This window comes from Ovis canadensis, chromosome 22 (assembly GCF_042477335.2).
Source record: "Ovis canadensis isolate MfBH-ARS-UI-01 breed Bighorn chromosome 22, ARS-UI_OviCan_v2, whole genome shotgun sequence".
Classification (NCBI taxonomy): domain Eukaryota; kingdom Metazoa; phylum Chordata; class Mammalia; order Artiodactyla; family Bovidae; genus Ovis; species Ovis canadensis.
Genome location: NC_091266.1, coordinates 39530776 through 39553278, shown reverse-complemented (window position 1 = coordinate 39553278; position 22503 = coordinate 39530776). Strand labels below are relative to the sequence as shown.

Below are 22503 nucleotides of genomic sequence, written 5' to 3'. Positions count from 1 at the left end.
GCGGTGCAGGTCGGGGGCTGGCCTCTCCTCCCTCTCACCACTGCAGCGGTGCAGGGTCGGGGGCTGGCCTCTCCATCTCACCACTGCAGCGGTGCAGGGTCGGGGGCTGAGCCTCTCCTCCCTCTCACCACTGCAGCGGTGCAGGGTCGGGGGCTGGCCTCTCCTCCCTCTCACCACTGCAGCGGTGCAGGTCGGGGGCTGGCCTCTCCTCCCTCTCACCACTGCAGCGGTGCAGGGTCGGGGGCTGAGCCTCTCCGTCTCATCACTGCAGCGGCGCAGGGTCGGGGGCCGAGCCTCTCCTCCCTCTCACCACTGCAGCGGTGCAGGTCGGGGGCCGAGCCTCTCCATCTCACCACTGCAGTGGTGCAGGGTCAGGGGCTGAGCCTCTCCTCCATCTCACCACTGCAGCAGTGCAGGTTGGGGGCTGAGCCTCTCCTCTATCTCACCACTGCAGTGGTGCAGGGTCGGGGGCTGAGCCTCTCCTCTATCTCACCACTGCAGTGGTGCAGGGTCGCAGCCCCTGAGTTGGGTCTGGTCTGTTTTGTCTGCAGTCACTGGGACTCACCTCCTATCCAATTCCACATCCTGGAGGTTATCCCAGGGCTTTTCAGAAGTAACTCTAGGGTCATCCCTAGAGTGACCTGAGGCCTCACTCACTCCTAGGTTTCTGCCCTGGTACTTTTAGCTGGGGACCAGGGTAGGGAGGGTTCTGGCACCATCTCCATTTTCCCGATGCAGGAACTGAGGCTTCAGGAGATCTAGACACATGTTTTTCCTCGTAAGGCTTGAGCCCCTGGCCAGCCTCCTCTGCTGGTGGTCGTCCCACCATGCTGAATGCCTCTGTGATGCATTTTGCTTATGAGCAATTCCAGGAGAGAGTGTGTATGGAATTGGAGCCCCTCCTGAAAAGGTGAGGGCAAGAGAGACAGAGTGGAGACATTGGGAGCTGCTGGAGGACCAGGACACAAGTGGGCAGGAAAGAGCCTGAGAGGCTGCGTGGGCACTGCTGCCAAGCTGGTTTGAAGAGAGATTGGGTACTTTGCACAGAACAAGCAGTAGTGGGTGGTAAAGACTTCTGACTTCGATGCAGTAAGAACCAGGCAGCCAGCGCAGGTTCCGCAATCAGAGGACATGTGTGTGTGTGCGTGTGTGTGTGTGTACACACGTATGCTCAAGGCGAACCTTCTGATAATAGGTTCTTCTGCACGCTCTGATAGGATGTGTGTGCCAGTACCCCGGCAGCGTTTGGGCAGCTGTGAATTCCATCATCACATTGTGGGCATCTACCCCCGGCTCTACCGAAGGGCTCAAGGCTCAGTCCCCCAGCCCTAGGCCCAGCAGCTGTGGTGTGTCTACCAGTCTCTGCACTGGTCCCTCCTCAGCCCATCTCTGCCCTGGCCCTGTTGCCACCCCATTATAGACCCCCTGAGTCCTGCAGATAGAAATTGGACCCCTTCATCCCATCAGAGCTTCCCTAACAGCTTGCGCTCCATGCTTGTGCCTCTGGCCTCCCATTTCTAGAGTAGGCAGAGTGCCAACTACCTGGGGCCTTTGTGAGATGGTCTTGGCACCTGGTTTAAACTGGATAAACATTACTTATTGCTAAGGTGGCCCAAGGCTGGGCGTTAGCTGAGGGAAGCTCCCCTTCCCACAGAGAAACCAGGTGGACACACCCCGGGAGGTCAGCTGTTCGGGTTCTTCCCAGTGTGACCTCACATAGGACCTCATCTCTCTTCCACCGAGCCCACTCAGTCCTTGTCTCACTTCACACCAGGGCAGATGGAGTCAACCCCAAAGACAGATAAGGAAACAGAGGCTTATAGAGGGCTGGCAGCATAGTAAGCGGGCGGTGCAGCCTGGACTGAATCCATCCCTCAGGCCTCCCGCTTCCAGGAAGCAGGTCAAACAGGCTGCTCTCCTGCCTCTGGAAAAACGAGTACTTCCCAGGTGGCCTGGATGGGGTGCGGCTGGGTGTGTGGCTGGACAGTTTGATTCTTCGCTGCCAGCCTTCCTCCCCCAGACACAGGCAGCCTGGCTCCCTCCTCCTGCAGGGCCTGGGGTGGGGAGTGGGGGAGTTGACCCACATGGTGTCTCCTGGGAAGGCAAGGGGGCATGTCGAGCTGGTCCACAGCAGCCAGAGGACCTGTGTCGATAGGAGGGGTGTGGAGCAGTGAGCAGCTGGGAGGCAGGTCCCTCACTGTCTGAAATTCAGTGGGCAGTGTGTGGGGCAGGAACATACCCAGGCCTGTGGTCTCCTGGGTCATGATGCTTCACTCAGCAACGTTTCAGAGGGGTCAGCCCCTTGCCAAGCCCTGGGGATGCAGAGATGAGGAGACTTAGCCCTCAGCAGATTTGATCCACTGGGGATTACTGAAAAAGCAAAGACAAATCAAACCCAGGATGGTGAGAATTGTAAGCCCCCCACGGAAGGGACCCCAAGTCTCCATCTGGGCACACTTATCCTTCTGCACACGGTGCCTGGCTCATGGTGGCAGGTTCACAACCAGGACTTGCTGAGTGAATGGATGGGGATTGGAGATTGATGTGAACTCTGGTGGAGGTGGGGGCATACGCTCCTGGGAGCCATCAATGCCCAGGGATCATGGGAGGCATGTTTTCCTCCAGGTCTGCCTCCAAGGGTCATCCTTGTACCGGGCTGGAGCCATGGAGCCTCTTCCCTTCTCAGGTGCTGGGATTCTAAAGTCTTAGCCCCTCGCAGGCTCAGGGGCATAACCCACACAGTTTGGCTTTGGTTGGGTTATTTGCCACTTGCCAGCGATGTCACCAGTCAGTTCTGTGCCCATCTAGCCCTGTCTGTGCCCCTGGGGCTTGGTCCGGGCGTGTGGAGACCTAGAGGTGCGCACCTCCCCTCCCTCCGCCCCTTCCCCCCATCCCATCTCATCCTCATCTGCATTCTCTCCGCCGGTGCCCGTCGGCCGCGTGCTCCATCGCCATCTCCCACACCAGTGTCCAAGAGACGCAAGGCCCATCTGCGGCGCCTGGATCGCCGGTGGACGCTGGGCGGGATGGTCAACAGGCAGCACAGCCGAGGTGACCGTGGAGTTAGCTTCTGCTCACCCCCAGCTGCTGCCTCTCTTTCTCTCACTAACGCTCCTCCTTTTCTGGGCTCTGCTCCTCTCTGCCCCGTGGCCTCCTCACCTAGATTCACCAGCCGGACTGTCCTCTCACCTACTCTAGCTGGCGGGGAGGGGCCTGGGAGGGTGCAGAGGCTGCTTGGGAATCGGGGTGACACTGGGGATGGCTCTGGCTTTGGCCAGCATCCTGGGGGCAGGGTCATGGGACTTACACAGGATCGTGGAGGGGCTGGACTCTGAGAAGGGCCATGTTGGCCCTGAAACCGCAGATTAAGAGAACTGAGCGGGTCTGAGTCTCTGCCTGGTCCCTGGCCTCACCCCTGGCTGTTCCCTGCCTCCTGCCTCTAAGGTGGGGTTTCCTTGGCTTTGGCCTACCTGGCAGTGGTTTAGGGACAGACTAGGAAGGAGGCAGAGCCATTCCCACCTCCTCCAGTTCCAGGGAAACTGGAATGACCAAAGTCTAGACCCTGTGGGTCCAGGCGCTCTAGCACCCCAGCCCTGCCCAAAGGGACTTAGCCTTATCAAGATGATTCCAGGGAGGCCTCTGGCCTTCCACAAAGGCTGATGGAGAACCCAGATGTTTCCCAATCTAGGGCCTTTCCGAAAACCAGGAGTTTGGGAGGTAGGGAAATTAGGGGTGGGCCTCTGAACAAACCTCTAAACATCTCCAGAGCCCTGAGGCCAGTGGGTGGCCCTTGTCTCCTGCCTCGAGGGGAGCGGAGGGTGTGTTCCTGACAATGACAGAACAGCTAGAAGGGTGTGTCATGAGCGCTGGCTTTTCCAGAATAGCAGGGATGCCCCAGGTCTCACACTCCACCCCTAAAGCTTGTTTCTGAACGACTGTGAGACTCGGTTTTGGTGTCTGCCCCAAGCAGCAACAAGCCTGGACTCTACTGGGGCTGGCTCAGCATCAGGTCAGAGCACTGACTGCGAGGAGCCCAGCTTGTCCCGAGGGTGGAGCACTGGTTGGACCCTGGGTGCTGGCGCAGGGCAGGGGGCCAAGTCATCGAAGCAGAAAGAACAGGCTGGATGTGAAACAAAGGCATCCTAGAGGGAGGAAGGTGGGGGCCCAGGCTGCCACACAGCCCTGAGCCTCAACAGCAAAGGAGAGTGGGACATTGGCCTGGAAAAAGTACGGGGAGGAAGACCCCATCCCCTTCTGTGTCCACTCCAAACAGCAACACACGCTGAACCCCAAGCACACCTCTGTCTCCACAACCACATGGACTCACGGACACTTCAGTCAGTGAAGCACGACCACCAGCACACCACCCTGAGGGCCTCAGCACACTGCCCGTCCAGCCCCTACACACCTGCATACCTGCAGTTCCCTGCACACGGCCGCTCACATATGCACACTGAGGCAGCCTCATGTAGACCCTTCCGCGACTGCATCATTTTTACCGTCACAAATGCATTATCCACACTACCGCGTCATGGGCACTCCTCTGCAGCTACCTCACAAGTACACACATAGGGCATATGCACTCACATATCATACCTTATATCACAAGTATGTCAGCAGCGTAGTCACAGTTATAAAAATACGATGATGTAAGTGGACACAAATACCCAACAATGCATTCATTCTATGGCCACCCGTACATATGCAAATATGCAAGCAAATACAGGCCCCCAACTTCTCTCTCTTAAAGACCTAAACAACAGCATTTCCCGGTCTTTTCCCTAATAAGTTAAGTCACGCAGCCAAGGAGAACGCAGAAAGTTGGCTGGGAGAAGCTTCGCTGCAAACAGCCGAGCTGCCGAGGGGGGAGCAGGCAGTGGGCTGTACCTAACTAGACAAGAGAAAAGCAGTGCTTCCCCGGGGCCTCCACTCCCTGAGTCCTGCAGCCAACCAGGCCTTTGGAATCAAAAGGCCTCTTGCAGCGGGGTTGAGTAAGTTGTGGGGGCTGGGAGGGGAGCCAGGGAGACTGCTGACGGAGAGGAAAGTGTTTGGAAGGAGGAGGCGTCTGTGGTTTGGAAACTGCAAGGCTCTCCAGCCCCTGCCTCCAAAACCAGAACAGGCCTGTCCACCTCCCACCCACCCACCCCGTGGGCGGCCTGGCCAGCCCTCCTTGGGGCGAGATGGCAACCAACCTTTGATGGCATATCAGAGTGACCACAGCCTCGGCACTTCCAAGAAGCCCAGAGGTGCCCCCCAGAACTCCCAGACCCCTTCTCTCAACTTGATTCCTAAGGGACTTCTTTTCTAGAGATCCCAACCAATGCAAGTGACTCAGCTGCACCCCAATCTGCATGCTCCCCCACCGCCCCAGGTCATTTCTGTCCGTCTAGGCATCCTCCTCTCTGGCCTCCTGAGGTGGGATTCGTGGCCCCTGTTTAGTGAAAGGACCGGCGCTGCTCTGCCTCAGAGAAACCTGGGAGAAAAGAACTGAGACCATGGGCCGCATGTCCACTTGGGTGTAACCCACACTTTCATCATCCAAGCCAGATGTGACAGAAAACAGAGCCCCCCAGTTGGAAGAGTTGCCCTGCCTGGGATCAGGGCTCCGAATTCTCACCTCCTGGAACCTCTAGTGACGGGGCAGGACAAGCCCCCAAGCCAGTCAGGTCTCTTCCAGGAGCATAAACTCCCATGTGTTCCCAGAGAGCATAAACTCTGTGTTCACGTTAGCTGCAGGGCCACCATGAAGAGGGTTTTGTGCAGGAGCAGCTCAGCTTCCCTGGGTAACACCGACATCCCTGGTCTGCCCACCCCAGGAGCAGCAGGGGAAAGCAGGACTCTGACCTGGCCCTCAGAGCTCCGTCCTCGGCACACAGGCTGGGGAGGCTGGTGCTGGAGCCTGGCCCCCCATGATACGATGTTGGCCTGTCCTCTGCCATGCATCAGGGCAGGGCTCCTTTCATCTGCCCAAGAGAAGAGCTGTAATTTTTCTCTGCAAAAGCAGCTTTGCCTAGGGAAACTGTAATGATGGCTTCCTGCGTGAACCACAGCCTTTTAAAAATAGCCCGACTGAGCAAAGGCAAAATGTGGAGGCCAGGCCTCGGCTCACCCCCAACCTCAGGACCCTGGATCCCACCGCCTGAGCCAGGATTTACGGTGTCCCACTGGAAAATGGAGCAAGACCAGGAATGGGTGGGAGTGCAGAGGCCTGGACTGTACAACATGGAACTTCTCAAAGGCCCAAGTCAGAATCTGGCCAGACCAGGTTCTCAGGCGGTCTTGGCGGCTCTCCCCAGCACGACTGGATTGGAATCTGAAAGCTTCGAGGAGCAAGTCGATGCTGAGAAACGCTTTCAGTTGAAAAGAGGCTCCTTGTGGGGGGGCGGGCAGGCATTGCCTACCTCTGGCCCCTTGTCAGCCTTTCAGATTTGGCCAGTGGCCTGCCAGCTCTGTCCTTGCAGCCAGGCAGGACAGCTGCCTCCACCCCAAAGGGAGCTGCTGTCTCCACCAGCACAGGGCTGCAGACAGGACCCCAGTAATCTAGGGCAGAATGAACAGATGACCCCCCTGAGCCAGGGGTTAGGGTGGCAGCTGCCCCCTCCTCCACTGCTGCCAGAGCTCTAGCAGGCCGCCTGTTACGGTCCAGCTGAGGGGGTGAGGGGCAGCCATCTCAGAGCCAGCCTCTCTGTGCCCCAGCTCGGCCCACCAGTCTCCTCCTCAGTGTACTCCATAGACCCTTTGGAGCGCCTCCTGTGTGCCAGGCACTCTCAGCCCCCAGGGAGGATCCAGGTTTGAGAGGACAGCACAGGTTCAGGGTGAGCCTCCCAAAGGGTATTCTGTGGGTCGGTGTCCTTGTCTGTCTATGCCACTGTCTCTCTCTCTGGTGAGGGCGAGGGTGGGGCTGTGTGTTCCCTCCCCAGCCCTTCCTCTAGGGAGGCTCTCCCCTGGAGGCAGGGAGTCCGTGCCCCACCGGTGGTGGGTCTCCCTGTCCCCAGCACCTCCCTGGAAGCCTGAGCAAGGACTTCTCTGGAGGCCCAGGGTCCCTGCCAGGAGAGAGCCCAAGGGAATCCAGGAAGACGTGAATTGCCCAGCCCCCCCACACCTACCCACCATGCTCTGCCTCAGCTTCCACAAGGTGCCCCTCTCCCAGTTCCTGGGGAGCCCCAAGCAGGGGATGCAGTGCTACGGGGAGCCCAGGGCAGGCAGCTCCCAGTGGGGTTCCGCCAAGTGGTGAGGTCATCTTAGCCAGCTCGGGGCTCCTGCCTGACTGTACTGCTCAGCGTGGCCATGGGACCCTTAGCCAGACGCATAAGCACGCCCATCGGGTCCCCTTGGGGAAATGATGGGATCGGGTGATCAGCTGAGTCATCGGGGGACTGAGGGCCTCTGGAGCTGTGGGAAGGCTGGACAGAGGAGGGGTTTAAGGCTGGAGAAGGGGTGGGAGAGCAGGCCTGGGGCATGGATGGCGTGTTCAGGAAGGAGAGGGCTTGCTGAGGGGCCTCTGGACATCGAGGGGACGTCCAGTTTTGTTCTCAGACTCCCTAACTCAGGCCCCATGAGGACCAGGTTCCTCGTGGCCCTGCCCTCAGTCCAGGAATTCTCAGGGGCCCTGAGGACTCCAGGCTCTGCCTGCACCCTGGCTGAAATTGTGGGACTGGGGGCTGGGAGAGCCAGCTCTGTGCGGCCTGGGTCTTGCAGGGCCACCTGAGGGTGCAGCTGTGAGGCCAGGTCCCTTCTCCTCCCTTTCCTGGGAAAGCCAGAGGCTGACCCAGCACACCCCAGGCACCAACTAAGTGAGGCCAGGCCAGGGCAGAAAGGGAGACAGAGAAAGGACCGTACCCTGTCCACAAATAATCGTGCTTTGTTGCTTCACCCACCACCCGCAGAGGAGAAGTATGTCACCGTGCAGCCTTACGCCAGCCAAAGCAAGGACGAGATTGGCTTTGAGAAGGGAGTCACCGTGGAGGTGATCCGGAAGAATTTGGAGGGCTGGTGGTACATCAGGTAGGAGCCCCAGCAGAGTGAGGTGCCCCCAGGCAGGTCCTGGGCAGCGGCTGGCAGGCAGATCCTGACCGAACCAGGCGCCCACGGCCCGGCCTGTCTGCTTCAGCTCCACACAGCTGAACTGCTCTGACAGAGGAGCTCGTCTTGCAGATTCCCTCCCGGGACACATAAACGGGACACACAAAGCAGAGCCGAGCCATGGCCAGCAGGGCGCAGGGGCCCGGCCCGGCTTGCAGGCTGTGGTGCAATACCTCCCTGTGCATCTGCCAAGAGGCTCCAGCACATCTGAACTTGGTTTTCTGTGTCCGGCCTTGGCTGCCCGGCGTGCTCTGCAGCCTGGGCCACCTGGAATGCCGGCGTCCACAGGCCTTGCTGAAGTCACAGCAGGCGGCCCCTGCTGCCCACGGCTCAGCACCAGGGTCCCCAGACGCAAGCTCTGGCCCCAGCTGCTCCACTCTGCAGGGCTGGCTCCATAGTTGAGAGAGCTGGGGCGGAAATGAGGCCTGAGCCCAGGCCTGCTTCAGAGGCCTCTTGCTCTGCCCTTCCCTCTCCTTGGGCCTCATCCTGCTTCCCAGCTGAGAAACCCATCTGGGGGTGTGAGAAGGGGAGTGGGGAGGTTCCTGATGCTCAACCCTGAAGCCTTCACTGACGTCTTCCTACCAGGTCCTGCCCTCCAGGCCCCTCTGCCCAGGCCAGCTAAGGGGATTACTCCCAGGAAATGTTTTTGGGTTCTTTAGAAGCAGTTCAGCTGTGATGACTTTACCCAGTTTCTCTTCTCCGCCTGTAACCCTGATGTCCAATAGTCCCTGTTGTGGGCTATGAGAACCACCTCACCACACCTGGGAACCCCATACCCTCTGTGGGCAGGGTGCTGTTCAGAGCCTTCTCCCACTGAGGGCGCAGTTGGCCCAGGTGGTGGGGGTACTCACAGGACAGTTGCTTGTAACATGGCACACCATGTGGTGTTAAGATGGGTTTATGCTGACAGGTGAGGTGACGATCACCAGCCACCTGAACCTTAGTGTGACCTGCCAGGACATAGCACCCCCTGCCGCTCTGCCCTGTGCATACCAGTCTGGGGGCTGAGGTGCCCCTTTCTGTCCCATTAGGTGGTTCAGGAGTATGTGCCTGGACAATGGAAACTAGTGCCAAGCCCACAATCCAGCTGCCACAAGCCTGCATGGGAAGGCTAGGGAACATTCTAGCAGGCTGCTAACCTAAATCATCCACCCAGAGGTTATCTGCAAGGCTGCTGGGGTTTTTTCTTAGTTTTCTAAAATGACCAATGCAATCACTGAGTTGGTTCATCTAGTCAACTGTTGTCCCTATGGCATGGCCATTCAGCCAGTGGGAGCTTCAACTGAGAAAACCCTGCTGAAAGTTTCCACCTTAAGAAGGTTGCCAACACCCCCTTAAATATGCCATTTCCCAGCATCCCAGGCTCTGTGTTGATCCTATTTCCTGTCTTCTCCACGCCCCCCACCACACACACACGCATACACACACACACTCTCTCTCTCTCTCCCCCCTCTCTCCCCATCCTCCTTTTCCAGTTCGCTTCCCTCTGGAGTCATTCCGTGCTCCAGAGCTGGAAAGCAGATGTGAGCAAAGTTGGACCCAAGCACACACAGCCACTCCTGATTCCCTTGCATCTCCTGTCTGGAATCTAATTTTATCCATGTAACACCAAATGAGCACGTTGGGGTTTGGAACAGGAGCCCTCTGAGCAGTGAGCAGTCCTGCCCATCACCCCAGGAGACCCAGCCCCTCATCTCCACACAGGGTGCTCGCGGTGGCCAGCTGGTTCATCATCTTCCTAGACGAAGGGCACCAGGTTCTGGGCAAGATGCTGCCAGCTGCTAACGGTGTGACCCTCTGCTACTCACTTTGCTTCTCTGAGCCTTGGTTGTTGGTATACGTAAAATTAGGCACCTTTGCTAGTTGCTTCCATCCACCCCTGAAACTGCTTCTGTCTGCCAGCTCTCCGACTTCCATCCATTTATTCACTGATATGTGCCTTCCAAGCCCCCAAACGGGGCCAGACAGACAAGCTTGGGTCAGTCTGCCCACACATTCATGTGAGTGAAAATAAGAAGCCACCTCCTACCTGAGCTTTCCAGCAAAGCTCAGACATGTTAGAACCTTGAACTTCCACATTCCCTTTTCTCCTACCTACTAAGCCCCCAAGAACCAGGCCTGATCAGGGAGGCAGGCGGTGAGGGGTGGGGGGTGCTGTTGTCAGACATCTGGCATGGAGGAGCCATTCCAGACAGCCAGATGTCCCAGGGAGCAGGCAGGGACATTGCACCCCAGACTCTGGGGCATTGGCCAGCAATTGCTGGACCAGGAAGTAAGCTCCCAGTGGGTTTGGGTAGAAGTTCAACACCATGAAGGAAAAAGGGAAAAGCTTATTTTCAGAAGTCAGCAAATCCCCTAAAATTAGGTCGGCCCTGTCATTTGCCTTTTGCTTTTGTTTATGGGTTTGGGGTTTTGTTTTCGTTTTGTTTTGCTTCATTTTGTTTTTGCTTTGCCATACCAAAGGCTTTAATTTTATCCAGTCATGTGCTTTATTTAGGCTTTTCATTTATAGTTTCTGCTTTTGGAGTTCCACTTAGAAAGATTTTCTCAACCCCCAAGATTAAGGAGATATTCACAACTTGCGTTTTTAATATTGCTATACAGTTATAAGGCCAGAGTCTCACTGGATTTTCCTGATGGATCATCAGTCGTCCCCAGATCCCTCATTGAATAGCCCACCCTCACCCGAGTTCTTTGAGTCGTCCCCTTTAGCGTTGGTCTGTTTGTGGACTTGCTCTGTGAATTTGATCTGTCTGCTCCTCCTGCAGTTGATGCTTTCCCCACTTGGGCACTCTTTATACACATCTTCCCAGTTGGTCTCGCTATGTCTGTCCTTCTGAATAAATGTTTGCAGCTACTCTATCCCAGCCTCTTGGCAGAAGAGAAAAAAAAAAAAAAAATTGAGCTCCAGGAGAGGATCGTGTTCCAAAGCACCACAGACCAGAACTCAGGTTTCATGACTGTCACCTGTGCCGCCACTTCACCTCTCTGATCATACTTTCCTTTCCAACTGGGCGTTTAACTCTGTGCCTCTGTGTTCAGTCACAAAGTTGTGTCCGACTATTTGCAAACCCATGGACTGCCTTCAGTCCGTCCCAGCATCAGGGTCTTTTCCAGTGAGTCAGCTCTTTGTATCAGATGGCCAAAGTATTGGAGCTTTACTTTCTCATTTCTTTTTTTTTTTAATATTTATTTTCATTTATGTATTTATTTGGCTGCACCAGGTCTCAGTTGCAGCACACAAACACTTAGTTGTGGTACTGGGATATTGTTTCCTGACCAGGGATTGAACCAGGGCCTCCTGCACTGGGAGTGTGGAGTCTTACCCACTGGACCACCAGGGGCGTCCCCATCTTCTCATTTCTTATCTCTAGAATTGCCCTCTGCTGTCATGAGGCAGCAGGTCATGGTAAAATCTACCTTTTAGGCAACCCAAAATCTGAAGAATCTTCTCATGTCAAGGTCACATGTTTGCCTGACTTTGCAGACCACGAGGGCCCACACCAAGAGGGATCAGGCAAAGAACTAGGAGACAGAGAGGAAGAAGGGGTGTTCCAGGCGTCTTTTCACTGGCCCTCGTTCAGTTCTCTCCAGAGTAGTGGGTTTGCCAAGTGTCTTGCAGGTGCAGTAGAGAAAGCTCAGCCAGGCAAGGCCAGATGGAGCCTGGGGCCTGGCCAGGGCTCCCCCTTGATGCCAGGTCCCTCTCCTCCCTGCAGATACCTGGGCAAAGAGGGCTGGGCGCCAGCATCCTACCTGAAGAAAGCCAAGGATGAGCTGCCAGCACGGAAGAAGAATCTGGCAGGCCCAGTGGAGATCATTGGGAACATCATGGAGATCAGCAACTTGCTGAACAAGAAGGCATCCGGGGACAAGGAAACCACCCCGGCTGAAGGCGAGGGCCCGGAGCCCCCCATCACCAAGAAGGAGATCAGCCTGCCCATCCTTTGCAACGCCTCCAATGGCAGCGCGCTGGGCATCCCCGAGAGGACCGTCTCCAAGCTGGCCCAGGGCTCCCCAGCCGTGGCCAGGATTGCCCCTCAGAGGGCCCAGATCAGTAAGAGCTTCTCGGACCCCCAGGTCCTCGCCGCACCGCTCTTTAGAGAAGGGGCATGAGGTGTAGGGCAACCCCAAGGCGGGTGTGCATGACCCCCAGATTATCCTCCCCTGACCCCAGGCTCACTGTGCCAGCTTGTCTTGTGCTAATCACATGTGGAAAAGTCAGTTCCTTCCAGCTGTGAAATGGGGCCCCCAACACAAGCCTGCTCTGAGAATGAGAGCTGATACAGCATCGTGCTGAGCCTTACCCCTTTTTCCCTGTTCCCTTCCTCCAGCTACCGGAAATATGAGACACTTGGAGGAAGTACCTCCCTCCACAAGCTCTTTCAAGCAGTGTTCTTCCGGAATCTCCTCCTTTTGTACAGGAGAAACCCAGCTTCTGGCCCCTCCAAATCTCTGGCATCTCTGGGGCTGGGATGCCTGTGGTTGAGGGTTAAACTGTTCTATATTATGAGGCCAGCTTCTGTTTGTGTCCAGCCATTCTCAAAATCTGGAGGCAAGCTGTTTTTCAGTTTAGTTCTGAACTTGTTTAAATTAGTTCTATGCCTGGAACCTTCTGAGCAGTCACTTGGGAAGGGTTTCGGGGGCATTTCCTCTTGCTTCGCACTGTGCTAGCTTCCAAGGATTTGGTCGATAGACATGGTCTCTTCTCCTAAATTTGAAAATCTGATCATGCTATCTACCCTTTCCCCTGAAAAAAATGCCCGTGTCCACACATTTTGAAATGTGTGTGTCATTTTAGAGGATCCCCTTGAAACACAGCTAAGGCAGCTTAAAGATCTGACTTCCCACAGAAGCAGCCCAACTGTGCTGTCTGTGGTGACCGAGAGCAGTTTCCCCATAAATGTGGGACAAAAGCAGGGACTTCCAGGATCAGGAGGGCATGCCCAGAGAAGGCAGGGAAGGCGCTGTTGCCTGGCTGGGATTTCTGAAGCCCTGTTTCCTCTTCTAGGCTCCCCGAACCTGAGGACAAGGCCTCCCCCTCGCAGAGAGTCCAGCCTGGTATGTGTGTTCAGTTTGTCTTTCTTGTTCCCTTTCTGGGTGTACTCTCGTAGCCTCCAGTAGTTGACTGGTCTCCATGCAGAGCCTGTTGGTCCAGAGCTTTCCCAGGGCCATGCTGGGGCTTCCAACTCTGTGGGGTTGGGGGCAGGGAGGAAAGCCAGGGGATCCCAGCCTTCCTGGGGCCTAGCTGGACAGTTTTTAATCGAAAAGGCACTGCACTCCAAAGCTAAATAAATCCACCCGGGCCACAGCACTGGCAGACATAAACATTTAGACTGGCTGGTGAGAGTGTCCAGCCAGGGCATTGCCAGAGGCTGGAAATAGGGCTGCTCTCCATGCGAGCCTGGAAGCCATTCAGCTTTGCCTTCCTTGCTTGGAAGTGCCCGACGGATGCGATGGAGGCCAGAGCCTGGGAGGGCAGAGGATAGATCAGTGAATGCCCTCAGCGGGAGGGTAGCAAATGGCAGGGACTGGTATAGGCTGAAGCTCAAAGAGGCTCAGCACTGCCGGGGTCCATGGAGCCTGTGGGTGGGGGTTCCTGGCACCCAGACTGTCAGGGAGGCCGATAGGCTCTCAGGGTGCTGGGGCTTGGGGTGAGAGGTGGCAGGCAGAGAGCCTTAGAACCGAAAAATGTCATCTGGCGCTGCGGGATGCAGTGGAAAGAGTGGGGCTTTGGGTCTGCTAGGCATGGATTCACACTCCACTTCTGACATTTAGGAGCAGTGAGCCCCTGGGCAGGTTGCTTACCTGCCATGCACCTCAGTTTCCTTATTTATAAGAGAGGGGGACCATGCCACTCATCCCCTAGGGCTGTTATGAGGATGGGATGAGATGGTGTGTAGAAGGCTGGTCATCAGCTTTCCACGTCCTCTGTCAGCTCTGTGTGCTGTGTGGGGACAAGGCTTCCACAGTCAGGTCAGGGCTTAGCAGCAAGATTTACTGTGATCAGTGATGTCCGCCCTGGGGAGAGGGATAGCAGCAGTCGCTGGAATGCTGGCCCTTCTGTAAACAGGACCTTGAAGGTGTGGGCCCTGGAGATGGGACCGTGCTAGCCCTGGCCATCAGCCCCAGTGGACCCTCTGTCTTGTTTCCGTGCCCCGCCCCCTGCCCCCCCCCCAACATTTGATGCAACTGGACGATGCATTCTCCCCTTCTCCCATCTCTCAGCCCCACTGACTATTTTCAGGCAGACTTGATTTTGGCAAGAATGGGGTAATTCCTTCCACAGCTACCAAGAGCAGGGCCCATGGAAGCAGAGCTGCTCTTTCCAGCGAGGTCTGGCTGACTCCCACCGGGCTGGGGGTCACGCTGGGCTGGGACCAGGGCCACATATGCGCATGCTCACAACAGCAGGGCCAGGCGCCAGGGCAGGGAAAGTTGACCGGATCATATCCAATCCCTCAAAACCATCCTCCCCCACCCTTCACTCACTCTGACCTGAGACAGCTCCACAGTGACTGGTAGGAATAGAACATGCTGAGCCTTGAAGGACAAGGCAGGTTAAGAGGAATAGGATGGTGTTTCAGGATGGTGTTCAACTTTGGCTTGTATTTACAGAGCGTTTCCTGTGCCCCTGGCTAGACCAGAAGTTTTCATTCTCTCCTGATGCTGTGATTAGTCCCAGTTTACAGATGAGAAAACTGAGGCTCAGAGAGGTCAAGGGTCTTTCTCAGGGTCACATAGCTGATGAACTGCTGACCTGGCTTTGGAGCCCACATGTATCCATCTGCAAGGCAGGGTCATTTGAGGTTGTCCTCAAAAGCTGCTTCCCCAACACTAGCCTCCCAAATACATGTACCTTTTTTATTTTTTATTTTAACCTCTTTGTATGATCCCAGGACATACTGGAAGTGATAGGGAGATACCAGGTCCTCGTTCGTTGGAGTAGAGACCAGCCAAAGCTGGAATGTCCTCTCCACAAGGTCAAGAGGGTTGTCCTCCTAGTTCATTCTTGGTTGCCTGTTGCCTTGGAATGGAGTCTGACACCCAGTAGACACAAAGCAAACATTTGGAAAATGAATGATTGAGGCTCACAGGTCATGGGCTGGGGCCACATTCTAAATTTCCCTGCATGTCAGGCTTAGGTATCAACATGCCAGCATCTAGGAAGCATTTAGGCTGCCCAGCATGATCACCCCACCCCAGAGCAAATGATCCTGAGCTTTATTCCGTGCTTGCCTGACCATTTGACATCATCATGATGACCAACCCAAGGGCTGTCTCACCAACCCCACAGTCCCTTACACTCACCCCACACCTCTGTAGCAAGGTGTCACCCCAGTAGACTTTCACCTGAGACTCAAGGATGTGACTTTCATCTCCTGGGGGGCAGTGTGTAGGGCTTTGTTACAACGGTTTCTTTGTTTTTTAACGTTCACTTTGGGACCTGAAAACTGGATTCCGAGTGGAGATTTACTAGAGGGTCATTTTCATAGCTCCAACAAGTTGTGAGCGAATCCTGGGTATTCTTAGAGAGCCTGGGCAGGAGCATGGTCTCTTAGGGAGACACCCTGAGACTCAGGTGATTGATAATCCTCAGGTCAGCTGCTGTCCAGCTGCTGTAAGTGCCGCACTCACCTCTGTTACCGTTCTGATCAGGTGGGTCTTGCTCACTGAGCCCTTCTCTGCTTCAGGGATTCCAGCTGCCGAAGCCGCCAGAGCCCCCTTCTGTTGAGGTGGAGTACTACACAATTGCTGAATTCCAGTCGTGCATTTCTGATGGGATCAGCTTTCGAGGTGGACAGAAGGCAGAGGTAAGCCTGGGGCCATGAGGCTAAGTGGTATAACTCATGCGGGTCAGAGGCCTCCCATGTTTCCCATTTATGTCTGGGGGTGGGGGGCGGGGGGGCAACATTCCTGAGGGGTGGGCAGGAAAGGTGCAGAGACAGGACCCACGAGGCTGAGAATTCGCCTAAAGCCTGTGTCACAGCCAGGACTAGAACCCACGGCTCATTTCTCCAACCAGCTCCCCTCACACCAGCATTTCCCAAAGCTCAACACAGGAGCCTGTGACGGAGATGCCTTGAAACAAAGGGCTTCTGGAGTCGAATGACTTTGGAGGAGACTGAGTTAAACAAAACCCAGCCAGCTTTGTTGTGTTAATTGCAGAACTTCTCAGAACCTAGATATGGGGGTGTCACTGTGTGTGTCTCTAAGAGGGGACAGGACTAGACCAGACCGCCTAGCTTCCTCACCCAGGAGCACCTGGGGGCCAGGGTTCCACAAGACCTACATTAGGAAGTGCTGTTGTTGGGAGAGTGTGGAGCAGGCAGCCACAGTAAGGTACTGAGGACCCCAGTTCTGACCATGTCCACACCACAGGCACCTCTGAGCTTTGATTTAGGCACTTCTCCCCCAGGCGTTAATGAGCTTTGTCTGCAGACGGGTCGTAGGCCCTTTCCTGCTCCCTCCCAGTCCATCCTCTAGCATTTGTTCCCCCAGGTTTTGATGAGTTCTCTCTAGAGATGGGTCATAGGCCCTTTCCTGCTCCCTCCCAGCCCGTCTCCTAGCATTTCTGAGACCCCGCTCTGTGGCCAGCCCTACACATGGCATTCCAGGGGCCAGAGAAGATCCGTGACTCAGCCATTTCTCTTGGGTGGCTCTGTGTAGTAATAGAGTTAAATCCAATACTTCCTGTAAAACCATCAGAAGAGTAATTGGGCAGTCTCTACCTATTGAGGAGGTGATGTCCCCAAAGTGGATGTTTTAAATCACATGCCTAGAACTTAGAACTAAATTTCCAAGAGAAATCATCCTCTCAGTGGTGCCTGTGCTTTCAGAAGAGCCTACAGAGTTCATGGTGTAAGAGAATTGATATTCTTAGGATCTACACACGCAGGCATTTTGAGTGTGGAGTGGGCAGAGCGAGGGATGAAATGTAGGACCCAAGGCAGGGCAGGGTTTGCCGAGAGCTGGCCTCAGAAGCACTCTCCTCCTTCCTCGCTTGCCCCTCTTCCCCTACAGCCAGTGCTCTCAAGCCTCCCTCCTTCTCCCTGGGACCCTTCTTCCAGGAGTGTTCCACAGTTCAAAATTACAGTTGTCCCTCGGGATCCACGGGGGGTTGGTTCCAAGACCCAGATCCTGGGATGCTCAGTGCCCTTATAGAAAATGAGTGCAGCTGGCCCCTGTATCCTGGAATGCGGAGCCTGCACACATGGAAAGCCCTTGGTACAGCCGGCAAGCACACTCCTGGCCTTTCTCCAGTCTCAAGTAGCAGTTTAGAAACAAGCTTCTTGAGTGAGTTTATACTCATGTGGGAATGACTGAGAGCCCCAACCTTCCCATGGGAAACCAACTCAGAGATCTCCTCAGTGGTGGGATTTCAGTAGTGTGAAATGACCATGTGCAGTGGGGAAACCAGGGAGATCTGGTCTCAGGCTTTACCTTTGAGTTCCACTCACCTGCACCCTCCTGTTCTCTTCTGCCCTGAGAGACCCTTTCCAGGGACCCCAAGGGAGGGCCAGAAATGCATGGGTGATTGGGGGATGGGAGTGGTCCAGTGGCAATCTTCTGTACAGATGGGTCCCTGGCTAGTGGGGTTTTGTAGGGACTGAGAACAGGGCATCTTCTAAGCATAGCGGCTCAGCAGGAAGGGAAGTGAGGGTCTGTGCAGGAGGCCAGCTCCACCAGGGTGTTGACGGAGACTTGGAAGAACAGGGGCGGGGGCTTTGGAGAAAGGGAATCCCCCACCCTGGAGATGACAGAGACCTGGGTTTGAATGCTAGCCCATCACTTCGTTGGGTCCTGCGCCACTTAGTGGTGTTAGCTTGTCCAGGAAGTGGAGATACTGTCTTCTAGAGCCTAGTGTCAGGGCCTAGCCCACACACGGTCAGGCGCCAGCGAGTCCCCCAGCTCACTGGCCTGCCTGCCCCTTCCCCCAGGTCATTGACAAGAACTCAGGTGGCTGGTGGTACGTGCAGATTGGTGAGAAGGAGGGCTGGGCCCCCGCGTCCTACATCGATAAGCGCAAGAAGCCCAACCTGAGCCGCCGCACGAGCACTCTGACACGGCCCAAGGTGCCCCCGCCAGCGCCACCCAGCAAGCCCAAGGAGGCCGACGAGGGTCCAGCTGGTCCCAACGAGAGCCAGGACTCCCCTCTGAGGCTCAAGTACGAGGAGCCCGAATACGACATCCCTGCCTTTGGCTTCGACTCAGAGCCGGAGCTGAGTGAAGAGCCCACGGAGGACAGTGGCTCAGGAGACAGGCGGCCCACCCAGCCCCGCAGGCCCTCGCCCGCCTCCTCACTGCAGCGCGCCCGCTTCAAGGTGGGCGGATCCACAGAGGACGTGGCCCTGGAGGAGGAGACCATCTACGAGAACGAGGGCTTCCGGCCATGTGTAGAGGACGGCCTGTCAGCCAGACGCTCCTCCCGAGACAGCGACTCCCCAGGGGGCTCCCCACTGTCCCTTGCCAGGAAAAATTCCCCCAAATCGGACTCCCCCAAATCATCCTCGCTTCTGAAGCTCAAGGCAGAGAAGAACGCCCAGGCAGAACTGGGGAAGAACCACTCCTCGGCCTCCTTTTCCTCGTCCATCACCATCAACACCACCTGCTCCTCCTCCTCCTCCTCCTCATCCTTGTCCAAGAACAGCGGGGACCTGAAGCCCCGTTCCGCCTCGGACGCGGGCATCCGTGGCACTCCCAAGGTCGGGGCGAAGAAGGATGCCGACCCAAAGGTTGGGCTGACCTCATGTGCCCGGGCCAAGCCTTCAGTGCGGCCCAAGCCGTTCCTGAACCGCGCAGAGTCCCAGAGTCAAGAGAGGATGGACATCAGCACTTTACGGCGCCAGCTGCGGCCCACGGGCCAGCTCCGGGGCGGCCTCAAGGGCTCCAAGAGCGAGGATTCCGAGCTGCCCCCCCAGACAGCCTTCGAGGGTCCCAGCGAGGGGTCCAGGAGAGGCTCGGCTGACCTCATCACCCTCCCTGCTGCCTCGCCCCCCTGTCCTACCAAGAAGGGGCGGGAAGGGCAGGCCACCTCCTACACCACATGCAGTGCCTACCAGAAGGTCCAGGACTCGGAGATCAGCTTCCCCGCGGGCGTGGAGGTACAGGTGCTTGAAAAGCTGGAAAGCGGCTGGTGGTACGTGAGGTTTGGGGAGCTGGAGGGCTGGGCCCCCGCCCACTATCTGGTGCTCGGTGAGAAAGAGCCATCCGACCCGCCTGGCAAAGAGACGGACACAGTGGCCCCCAAGAGCAAGCAGAACGAGGGCAAGTCAGACAGCCTGGAAAAAATCGAGAAGCGCGTCCAAGCGCTCAACACCGTCAACCAGAGCAAGAAGGCCACGCCGCCCATCCCCTCCAAGCCGCCCGGGGGCTTCGTCAAGACCTCGGGCGCCGGGGCGGTGAAGATGAGGAACGGCGTGCGGCAGGTGGCCGTCAGGCCCCAGTCGGTGTTCGTGTCCCCGCCACCCAAGGACAGCAACCTGTCCTGTGCCCTGAGGAGGAACGAGTCGCTCACAGCCACCGACAGCCTCCGAGGCGTCCGCCGGAACTCCTCCTTCAGCGCCGCCCGCTCTGCAGCCGCAGAGGCCAAGGGCCGCCTGGCTGAACGTGCTGCCAGCCAGGGCTCGGAGGCCCCCCTGCTGCCCACTCAGCGCAATGGTATCCCCGTGTCCCCTGTGCGCCCCAAGCCCATTGAGAAGTCCCAGTTCATCCACAACAACCTCAAAGATGTGTACGTCTCGATCGCGGACTATGAAGGGGACGACGAGACGGCGGGCTTCCAGGAGGGCGTGTCCATGGAGGTCCTGGAGAGGAACCCCAATGGCTGGTGGTACTGTCAGATCCTGGACGGGGTGAAGCCCTTCAAAGGCTGGGTGCCCTCCAACTACCTGGAGAAAAAGAACTAATGGGGGGGGGGGCATGGGTCTTTCCAGCCTTGGTGTGGGTGAGCCGGAATAAGACAAAAGGGAAAGGGGAAATGGGAGGGGGTGGGGAGGACAACATGAAGCCTGCAGAATGTGTGGCCTCAAAGACCCCAGCTAGAAGGTGGGGCCTGGCAGGGACCCACATTGAGCAGGGAAGGGGAATGGGCAGGGGTGCCCTAGGCCTGGGGTCAGGGGTGAGAAAGCTGAGCCTCAAGCGTGCATGCTGGGGACTTTGCTGATGGACTCGGCACCATTTGGGACAGGCCGTGTGGGAAACCCAATCTGTGCCTTGGCTGCCAATCTGGAAAAGATGTGGTTGTAGGGGCTTCGCGTGCCCTGCCCCTGCCTAGCCTGGTCTCAGTGGCTGTTAGCTTGGCCTCCAGAGTGGCCCTTGTATCGTCCTAACCTGTATTTGTGAATTATCCTGGTTTCCCAGGGACCACCACCCGCCACAGGTGGGTGTGGTAGGAGATACCACTGGCCCTGGGGCTTGGAGACCTCTTGTGAGCTCAGGCTGTCCCTGGGCCGGGCTTCCGTCCATGTCTGCGGAAGAAAAGGCAGTTGCCCAGGTGCCAGCAAGGATCCCCTTTCTTAGCCGTCACTGCCACTGGCCTTGGGAAGAGTGCCCACCTGCCCAGGGCATGCCGTGGAGGACCACCAGCTCCAGAGCTCACAGAGGGCGGGCAGAGCCGTCGGTCTCATCAGTCTACACAGACTTTCTTTTGGGTATTTCTGGGTGGGCAATTCCTTTGCATGTTTTGGGAGAGGTGTGTTACTTTGGGGCTTCTATGTCAGGCCTTGGGTTTTTGGTCTTATTTTAGGGGTTATTTGGGGGCCCAAGGGCAGTTAGCCTCATGGGACAGGATAGGGAGAAGGTGGCGTTTCTGTCGTACTCTTGTGGGGAGGTTGGTTGGTTTGTGCTTTGCATTCTTCCTCTCCACAAGCCGAAGTCGCTTCATTTGGTTTCCACTGTGTGGACGGCACCGGCGCTGGCCAGAGGGATTTCAGGTGGGAGAAGCCCCAGCTCCGGACGTGGTGAAGCAAAGATGCTGCTCTCTCAGTTCTTGCGCCACCTCGGCAGGGCAGGACCCTCCCCAGGGAGGAGGGTGGCGTTCAGGAGAACAGCGTACATTCTCCGGCCCAGGCAGGGCCCAAAGCCTCACAAGTAGGCAGTGGAGAAGCAGCGGTCGCCCCACCCTGGGCTGAGGGGATCCTGCTGGGCAGACACCACCAGCCATCCCGTGGCCTGCAAGCAATGCCCGAGAAGACGAAGATTCCTGGGCCTGGAGCCAACCCGGGCTTCCCCAGGGGCAGCGCCCCTGTGAAGCGAGAAGGGAGAACGTGAAGTCCCTCTCAGCTCTGGGTGGTATCTTTCAGTTGACGTTTCAGAGACCACACTGGCCTCCCTGAGGACTCATTCTTTGCTGGAAGTAGATTTCCACACGTGCCTTTGATTGTGGACAAATCAGGCTTCACAGCCACTGATTTAGCTGCCAGATCCTGGACCGAGGAGGAAAGGCCCTCCCTCCGCCCTTGCTCCCCACCCAGGCAGTGTATGTTGCTGGAAAAAACAGCCCGGGGCCTGTGCCTCGTGCCCTCAGCCCCCAGCTGCCCCACCTCCCCCTTCCTCACCATACACTGATGCCTGGCAGCTCTAGCAAACTGCTCCCGTTCTTTGTTGAAAGGGCCGTGGTGAGATTTTGCTTCCTTTTGTTTGTTTAAAATTAAAATTAGTTATTTTCTTCTGCTGGACAGTATTAAATAGAGCAGGATGTTGAGTTATCTGCTAGATTGCAGTACTAATGGTAGTATTGTAGTGTCTTTATATTAATATTATTTGGACTTATTTGAACAATAATGATAAAGAAGTGGTTCATTATTTTTTAATTAATGCACTTTAATAAGGTGGAATGGAAAGAAACCCAGAGAGCAAAGTGCATTACTTAAAGATGCAGTATATACTTTTCTCATTTTTAAGCAGCACATATTTATTAAAAGAAAAAAAGTAATTTATGATTATTTAAAATAAAATTTAAAAGTAGAGTGACTGTCGGGTTAAAGGACCTTCCACGTAGCTATCTTCCAGGGGGAGGGCTCAAGCGGCTTCACTCCTCAATGTCTGCACTGAGCCAGTTCAATGCCAGCCAGGCCAGGAAGGAGTGCAGGACCCATCTGCCAAGCACAGAGCATCTCAGTTGGACTGGAGCACAGTGCTCCCTAGAGCCTGCCTTTCCCTGCCCTTCCTCTTCCACTGTACTGCCCTGTGGGGCTCTCCTAGCCCTGCCAAGGACCCCGTCTCCTTAATCTCCAGTGCTCTTAAGTAATAGAGCCATTATAAGTGACCTTCAGGATCACTTCATGCCATACCCTCCTGTTAACTGCAGCCCAAAGACAGGAATTAGCTTTCCGAAAATCACATAGTTAACGGCAGACCTCCCCACCCCCGTTAGAGTTTATAGTGTGGTCATCATGTTTACATTGGGACATCCAGCCCCAA

At 56.2% G+C, this 22503-nt stretch overlaps 1 protein-coding gene across 3 annotated transcripts in view; it reads left to right on the top strand.

The window, feature by feature from the left end:
* The window catches only part of SH3PXD2A (SH3 and PX domains 2A), a 250247-nt gene extending 228489 nt beyond the window's left edge, over positions 1-21758 (top strand). For all 3 annotated transcript variants that reach the window (XM_069567002.1, XM_069567000.1, XM_069567003.1), the window contains 6 exons: positions 2968-3051; positions 7887-8004; positions 11799-12136; positions 13091-13140; positions 15774-15893; positions 18021-21758. In XM_069567002.1, the coding sequence (XP_069423103.1) occupies positions 2968-3051; positions 7887-8004; positions 11799-12136; positions 13091-13140; positions 15774-15893; positions 18021-19988 (2678 nt within the window). In that variant the 3' untranslated portion in view covers positions 19989-21758. The remainder of the gene's footprint in view (positions 1-2967; positions 3052-7886; positions 8005-11798; positions 12137-13090; positions 13141-15773; positions 15894-18020) is intronic.
* The last annotated feature ends 745 nt before the right edge of the window (positions 21759-22503 follow it).